General features: G+C 38.4%; 1 protein-coding gene and 1 long non-coding RNA gene across 7 annotated transcripts in view; one reads left to right on the top strand and one right to left on the bottom strand.

Annotated features, from left to right (window-relative positions):
* The window catches only part of RALGAPB (Ral GTPase activating protein non-catalytic beta subunit), an 89,995-nt gene that overhangs the window by 69,495 nt on the left and 6,864 nt on the right, over positions 1–13,636 (top strand). For all 6 annotated transcript variants that reach the window (XM_015558423.1, XM_006755215.2, XM_006755217.2 and 3 more), the window contains 5 exons: positions 2,233–2,398; positions 5,129–5,251; positions 7,042–7,178; positions 10,504–10,612; positions 11,414–11,492. In XM_015558423.1, the coding sequence (XP_015413909.1) occupies positions 2,233–2,398; positions 5,129–5,251; positions 7,042–7,178; positions 10,504–10,612; positions 11,414–11,492 (614 nt within the window). The remainder of the gene's footprint in view (positions 1–2,232; positions 2,399–5,128; positions 5,252–7,041; positions 7,179–10,503; positions 10,613–11,413; positions 11,493–13,636) is intronic.
* LOC107181756 overlaps positions 1–13,636 on the bottom strand; it is a 31,612-nt gene that overhangs the window by 15,852 nt on the left and 2,124 nt on the right. The window lies entirely within an intron of this gene.

The following is a 13,636-nucleotide window of genomic DNA, read 5'->3' on the forward strand; positions in this document are numbered from 1 at the left end:
TATAAGAGAATTAGGGACATAGAAAGGAAATGGACTGTCTATTCTTGGTGGGGAAAGGGGTGTGGGAGATGCGGGAAGAGACTGGACAAAAATCGTGCACCTATGGATGAAGACAGTGGGTGGGAAGTGAGGGTGGAGGGTGGGGCGGGAACTGGGAGGAGGGGAGTTATGGGGGGAAAAAAGAGGAACAAATGTAATAATCTGAACAATAAAGATTTAATTTAAAAAATTTAAAAAAAAATAAGAAAAGTGTGCTAATAGGAATATGTTATAAGCTCCAAAACAGGAACACCTAACCTGGTTTTAAGAAGTCATCCTTGGAGGAAAAGACATTTAAGCTGGTATTTGAAATATGCATTGACAATAGATAAAAAGTAGAAGCAGGTTGTCACTAACCAAGTAATAGCATATATAAAGGCTTTGGAGGTAAAACAGAACTCTGTCTTTACAAAATTCATTGAGGGTTTAATATGCTTGGTTCTTGGGAGAATGTAGGCTTGTGGTAGCCAGGAATGAGACTGTTGGACTCAAGTTTTTTGGAAGAACCTCAGTAGAATTGGGTTAATTGCAGGGGTTGGGGATCTCTTTCAAAGGAAGTCTGATGCGTGGTTTGTATGAGAATAATAGGACTATTTTTCTCCTACTTGTACAAGAAGACTCAAACCCTTAAGGTAATTCAAACTATTTTAGTTTTCTTAGCTGTCATGGGAGTGAGGGCTACTATGAAACAATGAAGATTTTCTGAGGCCTCTTTTATAATGGCTGAGACCTAGCCACAGGGTAGGTTTAGAATAATTTCTGGCTGCCAGCCAGTGGCCTTCAGGTTGAATTTTATTCACTTACTGCATCTTGACTCAATTTCCAGAAATTGTTTATTTAAAAGTTTCACTTATGAATACAAATTTTAATTGGAAGAAAACTGGAACTGGCTGTCAAATCAGTTTCCTGGCACTTACAAGAATATATGAAGGGATAGGAGTAAACAAAATAGTTACATTACTAAAAAGTGTTTAAGAGATGATGTGTTTGACAGAAGATGGCCTGGCAGTGATACCCAGTGGATTGAGAAATAATAGATGTAACACCCCATATTTTGATTTTTTCAGGCCCCCTGACGATCTTGACATAGATTAGCATTGTATGAACTATTATCAGTGGTATGTGGACTAGCTGCATCAATCTCAGGGCAGGAGGACTTCTAAAAATAGTAATTCCAGGATACTATCCCTGCTGATTCTGATGTAGAAGGTCTGGAGTGGGCTAAGAGAATCTTAGGTTTAAGAAATTCCACAGGTGATTTTGGTACATTCCCTCCGTCTTCCCCACCCCCCATTTAATTTGTAGAGGATGTCACATTTCCTCTCTTTAGTGTAAGGTGTCCAACAGCATAACTATTGCTATTTTGGGCAAGAGAATTCTTTCTTAAGGGATCTGTCCTGTAAATAGGAATTAGCAGCATCTTTGGCCTCTACTCACTAGATACCAATAGCTCCCCACCAGTTGAGATAATAAAAATGTCTCCAGACATTGCCAAGTGGTCCCTGGAGGGCAAACTCACTCCTGTGAGTACCACTGTTTCAGAATTAGGGGCTTTTCTTTTGTGGACCAATAAAAAGTCCAGTTATTAAATTTGGTACTTAATGAAGAAGAGAGAACGTTATAGTCCTTCATTTTTTTCTGGAATGACTGCATGCTCTTCTTTGGACTAAGAGATGGATGTTTTTATGCTCTTTTATTATACCTAACCTTTATTGAATTTTAATCGATTTGTATTTTTGATAGCATTTGTCAAGATTTATAATTAAATGATCACATACAAAGGTAATGTTTTTCACTAATCAGTAATCTCTGTGAAGGCAGGGACAAAGTGTTTTTTGTTTACTTTTAATAAACAAGTCTGGTTCAATAATTGTTTTGCTGGGGGTGGGGGGAAGCTAAGGGCTTTACTTGCTTTATCTCACTTAATCTTCACAGTCATCATTATTATCCCCATGGTATAGATGAAAAATCTGAAACAGTGAGGTTAAGAAATTTGCCCAAGGCCCAGCAAGGATTTGAACTCAAATCTACCTCAAAAGCATGCTTTTTTTTTTTAACTACAGTTGTATATTGCCAAGTTTATTCTGAACTTAGACTTTATTTGTCAAATACTTCCAAACTGATTTTTATGAAGATTCATTTTGATATGCTCTTGTTTCCTTTATTATAGCTGATGAATGATATGTATTTCAGATTTTAAAGAATGTGGAGTCTTCCAGAAATGTTCAGCCACATTTCCTAGAATTTTTGCTCTCCCTTGGCTGGTCAGTAGATGTGGGCAGACATCCTGGTTGGACTGGGCATGTTTCCACCAGTTGGTCTATAAACAGTTGTGATGATGGCGAAAGACCAGAACAAGGTAAAACTCATTAAGCTCTTTGTTTTTTTCTTGTTTTGTTACTCTTTTTTTTTAATTTCTGAAAGTATTGCAGATGTCCCCTTCCTCCCTGCCCCACCTTTACTATGAGTTTGTAGTCTTATTTTTAAAACTAATAAGCAGAGATATATAAAGGAAAATCTCCTTCCCCTAATCCTAGTCTTCAAAGGAGGTCACTTAATAATAGTTTGTATATTTTACCAGACATTTTTGTGCATAAATAAATGTTATACTAGTATATAAATATAGAGTTAATTGATATAATGATCACAAACATAATTTCTTTTTTATAGTGTGAATAAACAAATTTCATTTTCTGTAACAGTATTATAATAAATTTAGATTATCTATAGCAAATAACAGTTTCCTAACAAATGTATTTTGCTTAATAAATACAGTTTTCTATTAACAGGTGTGATTTAGAGACTTAGTGGCTATCATTAAAGGTTACATTCTTGGGACATTATATAAAAACCTTTGTAGTTTAAGGGACGGAAGGGGACATCTTAATATTTTCTATAATAGGGAAATTAAAAAACAAAAAACTTGAAGTGAACAGCTGACTATCTCTGAGAGATTCACAGGCCCATCTCTACAAATCCTCCTGAAGAACTCTAATGAGGATAACAAGTACCAGAGCAAGTTTAAATTTAAACTTAAGACCTTTGCCCCACCTGGCTAATGTTCTTTGTTCTGAGGGCTTCTGCAGTCACTGGAAAGTTAATGTTATCTCTTTGCAGTGGGTAATGCTTGTGTCCAATGCTTTGAATAATCAGGTTCTTCTTTAACATGATTATAGTTCCTCAAGATTTCCATTGAATACCACTGTGACTTGTGATCTGCAATTTTTTTTAATTTCAACCAAATTTGAATCAAATTATTTGAGGATATACTGTAATTTTAATTCCCACATATTCTTATGAACTTGAGTATATTTATAGACTAAATTCCCATAATTAGAATTGATAAAGGATATGCATATTTTTCAATTTGATAAATATATCAGTTAGATGCTTATGGTTGCAAGTAACAGAAAACATGACCCATACTGGCCTAGATTTTAATGGTCATCTATTGCCTCATGTAACTGAAAGCTGCAGATTACTGTACAATTTTGTTGTCACTTGATAAGCACTCTTGTTCTATTTCTCTTCAATTTTCTTTTAGCTCAGCCCTCCAAGTGTTGGCTTTGTTCCCAGCCTGGTTTCTCTCATAGTGCAAAAAGGCAATTCCAGGCTTTACATTCACATACCACATTAGCCTGAATAGGAGAGATTAATTGAACTTCTCTATTCCCAAATCCTGAGATATTCAGGGATTGGACCACCCCAATCTATTGCTATGGCAGGAGAGATGGAATGACCCTCAGAAGAGAGCTATAGACAAGGTAGAACTCATAGTGAAGAGACAGTCCTGCCAACAGTTCACACCTGCTACATAGAGTAGGGGAAGGTGGGGTGGGTATTGAAGCAATAACCATAGTATCCACTGCAGTAAGTACAAAATGCCTTCCCAGCATCTAAACCAGGAGTCAGCAAACTACAGCCCATGCTGTTTTTGTAAATAAAGTTTTATTAGAATTTTAAATAACTTACAGAACACTTGTTTATTTTTATTTTTTAAATGTATCTTTATTAATTTCAGAAAGGAAGGGAGAAGGAAAGAGAGAAATACCAATGATGAGAGAGAATCATTGATTGGCTGCCTCCTGCACGTCCCCCACGGAGGATCAAGCCCGCAACCGCAACCCAGGCATGTGCCCTTGACCGGAATTGAACCTGGGACCCTTAAGTCCACAGGCTAATGCTCTATCCACTGAGCAAAACCAGTTAGGGCACAAAACACTTGTTTATGTATTGTCTTTGATACAATAGCAGACTTGCGTAGTCATGGCCTACAGTTACTCTCTGATCCTTTACAAAAATAGTCTGCTACTCTGGTCCAAATTTTCTGTTTGTCACATCCTCACCAACATTAGATACCTTTCAGTCTGTTAGGTGAAAACTTTTCTATTTTAAAGTATGATTGTTTTTAGCATCTTTTAGCGTGTTTTTATTTTTTTTCCTGAGAACTGCTTGTTCATTTCTTCCCAACTTTTCTCAGGTTGATGGTCTTTTATGTACTACTGATAGGACATTTTAATTGTGTTCATTTTAATGGAGAACTATACTAACTCTCAGGAATGCTACTTTTATTAATTCAATCTTGCTGGCTTAGAGCAGATACTATTACTGAAACTTCCTGTACATTTTATATGATATCACTGACCATTGGGAACAGAGCAGAGCTGAGGAGCAGCGGAAAGAAACCAGGAACCAAAATGCCTTGAAAGCAAGAGTACACAAGTGGACACTTGCCCGCTCCCTTCAGAGGGATTCTAGTGGTCTTGTTTCTTTTGATGATTGCCTCTTTCAAAAAGACTGTTTCCTTAATCTGCTGCATACAGGTGAACCAAAGGACCTGCTAATCAGAAGTGGTCTGACTTAGAGAAGTTTCAGAGATTATGAAATTAAAATTTCATAATTTAAAGTTCGTGTGAAGACATTTAAAGAACATGTAGAATTTATTCTTCTTATACACTATTTGGTTCTTGTTGGAAATGTACCTTCTATTTATTATCACTTTCTTAACCAGTTAAAATTTCACAAAGCAGGATAATACTTGTTTTTTTTTTCACTTTTTGGAGCAGTAACATAGTGTTCTCATTCCTAGATGAAGTGATTTCCTCTGAAGATATTGGGGCTAGTATTTTCAATGGCCAAAAGAAGGTGCTGTATTACGCTGATGCCCTTACAGAAATATCTTTTGTGGTTCCTTCTCCTGTGGAGTCATTAAGTAAGAGCATTTTTTGTATGGTGCTATTTTAAGATCTATTTTTGTATTCACTGGTTTGTGCAGTATTATTGCATTGGGAGAGATTCTGAAGTCATCTAAGGCATTCTGCTTCTAAAGCATGATAGCTTTTAGATTATACAAAGTACAGGATGTTAGCTCCTCTTAAATTTCTAAAGAAAAGTAGTTAAAGACAAGCAGACTGACCTTCTAATTATATTCTTTAAATAGTGAAGGAGACCCACTTCAACCCATATTTTGTTTTTCTTTAATTATAATCAATACATAGAAGCCTTGTTTTTCAGTTTATTCATTTCACTAATTATGCGTGAGCCCCCAACTCTTCCCTATTTCCTGTGAGAGCCTTTATATGGAACCCAGAGAGTCTTACAATTGGAAGACTCTCATGATGGCCTCTGGCTTATCTAAAACTGAGCAGGAGAAACTTCAGCAGCCTAGAAAAGATGGTGATCAAAAGTGTTATTTGTAAGGATCAGGGATGATCATTACTTTTCAGTCAGAACTCAGTCTTATTTTTCCTAGAACCTTTACTTCTTACAAATTAAGCCCATATCTTTGTACCTGACAAAGCAGTGGGTGGGAGGTTTACCCTTTTCTTCATTGAGGCCATCTGGAGAATGGGATGCCACACATCATATTTTCACTGTCTCATCACCAGGCTAATGACTTTTTGGGTCCTACCTTGGTAGCCTCCTAACCTTTTACTTGGACCCTTGATTTCCCACTCTAGGCCCCTCCCTATTTCATACTGTGGGGCCAGTTGTGTCTCTGGCAGTAGTGGCCTTCCATGATCTAAGTCAGTATCTTAGCAGCTGTTTGCCTTCATGTCAAGGCTATGATCTACCACCTAATTCTAGAAGCCAGGCCCTATCTATCCTCTCTGGCCCAACTCCCTGCCTGTGTGTCTGGCCCAGCCTGCTTGCACCAACCCAGTTCTCCCACAGCTAGATCCATGTCCTTATAGCAGTTCCCACAGTTGAGTCTTCACCTCCTGTCATGAAATATCCCCTGTGCCAGTTGTGCCCCTGCTCTAAATCAGCCTCCTTCTATTTCTTAAGAGTTGTCTTCCTTTGTTTTTTTATAGTTCTCTGTGGTTTGCCTCCAATCAGATCTTTCCTTACTCACAGAGACTAGGATTGCCCAGTGCTGCTTAGCACCATGCTATATGGTTGCTATATAATCAGAATAATTCAGAGAATAACAGATGGCTTTTATTATATCTACATCTGAAAAGTGAAATATTTTCAAATCTTACTTCAGTTATCCTGTAGGGCAGGAGCCGGCAAACTATAGGACACAGGCCAAATTCAGAATGCTAGGAGCAGTTTTTACATTTTTAAAGGATTATCATTAAAATACAAAGAAGAATATGTGATAGAGGCCTATACAGCCAGCAAAATCTAAAATATTTATTACTTGATCCTTGTAGGGGTGAGGAACTTTTTTTCTGCCAAGGGCCATTTGGATATTTATAACAACATTCACGGGCCATATAAAATTGTCAACTTAAAAATTGGCCTGCTGTATTTGGTCAAACAATTAACTCACTCCTAATGCCTTGGCAAGTACAGACCAAATGATTTCAAGGGCTTTATACAGCCTGCAGGCCAGACATTCCCCAACCCTGCTTTATAGAAAATGTTTGCCAACCCATGCTGTAGAAGTAATGCTTTGCTTAAGTGACTTAGGTTAGACTACTAGCATAATTAGTTTACACACTTTTGCGCCAAACAAGTAGTAGGTATTATAATTTTTTTTCTCTTATGCCGTAGCTGATTCATTGGAAAGTAACATCTCGGATCAAGACAGTGATTCAAATATGGATCTTATGCCAGGAATTCTGAAACAGCCATCCTTGACACTTGAGCTTTTCCCTAATCACACAGACAATCTTAATTCCTCACAGAGGGTAAGTCACTTCGTTGTTAGATCTCCAAAAAGTTATAGTGGAGGTAATTATAGAATCATGCCTGCAAAGCTTTTGCCTTTAACCCAGAGAGTAATCAATAGTTGCACTGATTCATTAGTGTCTCCATTTTTAAAAGCAAATTCTCATGGTTCTCTTTTTTTAGCTTGCAACGAAGAGTTCATTCTAAGACGGCCTTTGTTTCCCTTGATTTAGCCATTCTAGTACCATGTTTGGTTCTCTCACCCATTTCTTCTTAAGCCTACGTTTTTATTTAGTACCAGAAATATCCACTAAAACTGGAGCAGTGCCTCTACAATTCACATCTTTAATCGTGCAACATTCAACTTAAACAAGTCTGGCTATATACAAATGGTAGCAATTTGGAGAACAGCTCAGTATATGAATGAATACACTGAGTGTGGTACACAGCAGCTACTACAAGAAGAGAGCATTTTACTTTTTTCTTACCATATCAATGGATGTTATGTCTTTATCTGTGTTTTCTCCTCATGTTACCTGTTTTTTTGTTGTTTTTAATCTTCACCCAAGGCTATTTTTCCATTGATTTTTAGAGAGAGTGAAAGAGAGAGGGAAAGAAGAGAAACACATCGATTGGTTGCCTCCTGTACATGCCCTGACCAGGGCCCGGGCTGGGGAGGAGCCTGCAACCAAGGTACGTGCTTTTGACTAGAATTGAACCCAGGACTCTTCGGTCCACAGGCTGATGCTCTATCCACTGAGCCAAACCATCTAGGGTCTCATGTACCTCTTAAGCCTTACTGGAAAGTGACTAAGTAAGTAATATCAAGAGTACAAAACTAGTTCACAGTATAAGAAGATTAATTTAAAACAAGTAAGCCTAGCTGGTGTGGCTCAGTGGTTGAGTGCTGCTCTATGAACCAAGAGGTCACGGTTCATTTCCCAGTTAGGGCACATGCCCAGGTTGTGGGCTCGATCCCTAGTAGGGGACATGATGTGCAGGAGGCAACCAGTCATTGATTCTCTTTCATCATTAATGTTTCTGTCCTCCTTTCCTCTCTGAAATCAATAAAAATATATTTAAAACAAATAATAAAAGAGACAGAAGTGTAAACTTGACTGAAGCCATTCTTCCGTTGTAAGGATTTTAATTTGGCTCCTTCCATAGTGAAAATGATTTTATATAATAAAAGCATAATATGCTAAGTGTCTGGTTGGCTGTTCAACCAATCAAAGCATAATATGCTAATGATATGCTAAGGCCACTCAACCGCTCACTATGATGTGCACTGACAACCAAGGGACAGACAGTCGACCAGTCTCTATGACGTGCACTGACCACCACGGGGCAGGCGCTCTGACTGGTAGGTTAGCTTGCTGCTGGGGTCCGGCCAATCGGGACTGAGCGAGATGGGCCAGACATTCCCTGGAGTCCTCTCGGGGGTCCCTCCCTGCTGTCCAACCTCTCGTGTCCCTCCCTAGCCCTGATCGTGCACTGGTGGGGTCCCTCAGCCTGGCCTGCCCCCTCTCACAATCTGGGACCCCTCAGAGGATGTTGGAGAGCCAGTTTCACCCAATCCCGCAGACCAGGCCAAGGGATCCTGGTGCACACATTCACTGGGCCTCTAGTTCTTAACATAAGTTAAGAACTAGTAAGTATATGGGAAGAGTATATGGGAAGAGTTTTCACCTTTAAAATTGATTTAGGCAAAAAAGTTAAGTTGTATAGGACACTTTGAAGTAGACTGATTTTGAAAATCAGGAGTTGCTATATTTAAAAAGATTTTACAGAATACAGTTGGGAGATGAACAAGTCTATTGGATGGTAATGCAGGATTTTAGCCAGATCTAATAGTCAGTGATTGGCTGTTCTTATACTCATTTTCTGAATGCCAGCATAGTTACTTATTCCTTAAAATCCAAAGAATGAAAACTCTTAAAGCACTTGTTTTTTATTTATTACATACTAAATTTTTAAATAATTAACAAACTAAAAAAAGAAAAATCATTATCTCAATAGATGCAGAAAAAAACAGTTGAGCAGGAAAAAGGTCAGTGTATTAGGCAGAATTCGAAGGTGACCCCCAATGATTCTTGCCCTTGTAGAATGTCATCCCCTGCCATGTGGGTGGAACTTGTGAATATGAGGAGATAGACTGTAGTTATGTTACATTTTATGGCAAAGGGGTTTTGTGGATGTGATTAAAGTTACTTTGAGGTAATCAAAAGGGGTATAATCCAGGTAGGCCTGACCTAATCACAGAAGCTTTTCAAGTCTAGGGCTGGAAGTCAGAGATTCAAAGCTGATTAGGAGCCATGATGCTAAAAGAATGGTGTCTGAGAGTGCCTGGGTATCTGTCACTCATTTGGGGAAAATCTCTCAGTCATTCATTTTCTGTGAATGTCATGATAGAAATAAGAATTTGGGGGAATTGTCATGGTCTCTGGTCATCTGGTAAAAACATGTATATTTTTGTGTGTACAAGCGTTATTTTTATTATTATTTTATCCTCACCCATATATTTATTGATTTTTTTAGCGAAAGGAAGTAGGGGAGAGAGAGAGAGAAACATTGATCGCTTGCATCCTGTATACTGGGAATCGAACCTGCAACTTATATATGTGCCCTGACTGGGAACCGAATGTGCAGCCTTTTGGTGTATGGGATGACGCTCCAACCAACTGAGCCACCCAGCCAGGGCAAGCATCATTATTCTTAAAATTCAACTTCAGTTTGGGATTTTCCCTTCTTTCTGTACACATAGCTTTGTTTAGGGCTTTAGCATAAACTCAGGTTTGTCATAGTTCTGTTAGCCTTTCAAAGGAACTTACAGCTGACTGGGAGGGCAGGGAAGCCAATGAAAACTGTGCATGATAGTAAAGACCTAAGCAACATTTTTTTTCTTTCTGCTAACAAGACAAAGGAATTTTGGGGGGCTTCAATTGTAATTGGTATGAGAACGAGGAGTAACTTGCTGGTGGGACATTTAAAAGATAAGGATTTCCAGGCAAATCAGTGATGTTACCATGATGAGGAAAGAATACTGCTTTCTGGCCATATAGATGAACTCAAATCATAAATTTTCAATTATTAATTGTCAGTTTAATATACTTTTTTATCCCTTGAGGATTTTTTGTTCTTTATTTATTTATTAAATTTATTGGGGTCCTTTGAGGATGTTAGGCCTTCATTCCTCTGTCCTAGGTTGAGACTTAATAAAGATAACTGATTTCCCAAGATCCGATACTTATGTCACTGGGCAGCTTGAGGACTGTATGATTATAGTTTAATTAAGCCAGTTCTTTTTTTTTTTTCTCCTCTCCTGCTTTTCTCTGCCTCATATAGCTCAGTCCCAGTTCCAGAATGAAGAAGTTGCCTCAGGGCCGCCCCGTGCCTCCCCTTGGACCTGAAACAAGAGTGTCTGTAGTCTGGGTGGAACGCTATGATGATATAGGTACTATATTATAAGGACATTGTCTATAAATAAAATTAGAATGACCATGACTTTCTAAAGGTCTAAAGGGAATAGCAGCATAGGCATGGTGTGGCAGCCAGAAGCTGGGACTGGAATTCAGCAGACCTGGGTCTGCATCCCAGCTGCACCACTCAGTTTCCTTAAGCTTTGGAGTATTTATCTGTTCAATAGAGACACTTGTGTTCCCTAGTTCATAGTTGTGAAGATTTGATGAGACTAGTGGATATAAAATCTTTAGTTTTGCTTGGTATGGTATGACAGTTAATGGTCTATTGCCACTTGGTCCTACTCACCCCAGGACTTTGGGGAAAGGGGAGCACTTCCCTTACCCTCTTCCCTGGAACCCTGCTATCTAGATTTAGTGTAAAGATTAATTTATCCTTAGGAATTCTGCTATGGATAAGTTCTTCATGACTTTTATATAAGCAACATAAGAATCTTAGAAATGCATATTTAGCTTAGAATCTCATCTGGCTCAGAGTTTGTGGGAAAGTGTGATAGTTGCTTTCCAGCCCCTCCACAATCCTTTCCAAGCCCTCAAAGACTCCAGATAATGTTCTTTAACAACTCTCTGCTTTAGATGAACTTAGCAAAAATATGTGTTGAGAGAGAACTCTTTATTTGTGAAGAATGGTTTATATTGTAAGATTATATTGTAGGATAGCGTAGTCCAAATATTTGTTGCCTACTTGTGTAGAGAGATTAGGAAATTAGATTTCCTATTATTTGTTTGGGAAATAGAAGGGAGATATTAATTGCAATGCTATTATTTTCTTCCAGAAAACTTTCCCCTCTCAGACCTGATGACAGAAATCAGTACTGGTGTGGAAACTACTGCCAATAGTAGCACTTCTCTGAGGTACACTCTTATTTGCTTGAAGTTTATCAGCATGTCTTTTAGAATATGTTGATTGCAGTTTAATCAGGAAAGATTTATGAAACAAATGGGATGAAGGCAATCATAACCAAACAATGTGGGGGGGGGGGGGTGAGGACCAAAGACCTTTGTAGATAAGTGCATAAGGTGATCAAATTAGCAGGATTTTTAAAAGGCATAATTAATTGCTGTTTTACATTTATCTGCAGCAAAAAGACAAATGGAGATGTGAAGGCATCTAAGTGTTAATGAAAACTGATAATAGGGTAGCAATCTATACTAATAAATGGGTAATGTGCTAATTAGACTGGGTCAACCAGACATCTTCCAGTCATCCTGACATCTTCCGGTCATCCTGACAAAGCCATGGTGGTAGGGGCCGAGGCAGAGGCAATTAGGGGTGATCAGGCCGGCAGGCAGAGGCAGTTAGGGGCAATCAGGCTGGCAGGCAGAGGGGTTAGGGGTGATCAGGCAGGCAGGCAGGCAGAGGAGTTAGGGGCGAGCAGGCAGGCAGGCAGGTGAGTGGTTAGGAGCCAACGGTCCCAGATTGCAAGAGAGATGTCTGACTGCCAATTTAGGCCCAACATCCCCTGAGGGGTCCCGGATTGGAGAGGGTGCAGGCCGGACTGAGGACTCCCCCCACCTCCCCAACCCCCGCATGAATTTTGTGCACCAGGCCTCTAGTATTAGATAAAATAATGGTGTTAAATTGGTCAAAACATTCTGGACAGATAGCAGTTAAAATATCCTCATCACATGAGCTATTTAGTGGAAAAAATATTTTAAACTTTATTAAAAAATTGTTAAGATTTTTATTTTAGTGGCCCATGCACAAACGGGATAAGAAGAAAATAATATGATTGCCAGAATAGTCACACTGTATCTGTATAGGCTTTATAGTTTCAAGATTTTTTTGCTTAACTGTTTTTGGCTTAAACAAATAACTTTAAAATAATTCCAAGGGTACAATTATCATCTTCATTTTGCAAATGGGATAAAGTATTCCTCATCATCACATACTTAATTAGTGAAGGATTTAAGAATCTAAATCCAAATGCCTACCTCATCTCCCACATCTCACAGAGCTATCCTTGATATCAGGCTAAACCTGATATTTTAACTTTGAGTAACTTCCTTCAGTGTACATGATCTGGTTTGTATTGCGTGTAAGATGAATTTAGTCTAACATTGTTAGATTATTGTTGTAGAATGAAGTCAGTAAAGATAATTTATTTTGTCATATTTTAAAATTTCTAGAAGAGGTCAAGTCATTAACAAAACTTTGTGTTTTTGGCCCTAGCTAGTGGAGGATTGGCCTGTGCACCAAAGGGTCATCATGGGTTCGATTCCTGGTCAAGGGCACGTACCTGTGTTTGCAGGTTTTATCCCCAGCCCCAGTTCAGGGATCTTGTGGGAGGCAACCGATCGATGTGTCCCTTTCATATCACTGTTTCTTTCTCTCCCTCTCTCCCTCTCTCCCTCTCCCTACCCCCTTCCTCCTCCTCTTTCTCCCTCCCTCCCTCCCTTTCACTCTTTCTAAAAAAAAAAAAATCAATGGGAAAAAATACCCTCTGATGAGGATTAACAACAAAAAAGGAAATTTTTTTTAATTTTTAAAGTTATTAAGCATATTCTAATGTCTAACATGGTACAGAGTAAATTGTCAGGAGCTAGGTTTTTTTATGCCAAGGTATTTTAAAGCAATTTACTAGGTGTATCAGTTTATAATGCAGATTTTTTTCAATAGATGGAGTTACACATATGTTGATATATGCGATTTGATAGGTATGCTATTTTGTTGTAGTGACAACAAGCTTCAAAACGTCATATGTCAAATTTGCTGAAGGTGTTAACATCATAGATATTTTTACACTTAAAAATGTTGAATTTCATACCAAAAAAAGAGCATTTGCAGGAAGTTTTAATTCATTATTTTGAAAAAAAGTGCTGCTGAATACTTCGGGAAGCTTATGGTGAATATGCTCCATCTCAAGATACTTGCGAACGTTGGTTTAAAAGTGATGGTTTCAATGTGAAAGACAAAGAACATCCAGGTCAACGAAAAAGTTTGAAGACCATCAATGACAAGCATTATTGGATGAAGATGCATGTCAAACTTAAAAACA

This window comes from Myotis davidii, unplaced genomic scaffold (genome assembly GCF_000327345.1).
Source record: "Myotis davidii unplaced genomic scaffold, ASM32734v1 scaffold1113, whole genome shotgun sequence".
NCBI classification, from domain to species: Eukaryota; Metazoa; Chordata; class Mammalia; order Chiroptera; family Vespertilionidae; genus Myotis; species Myotis davidii.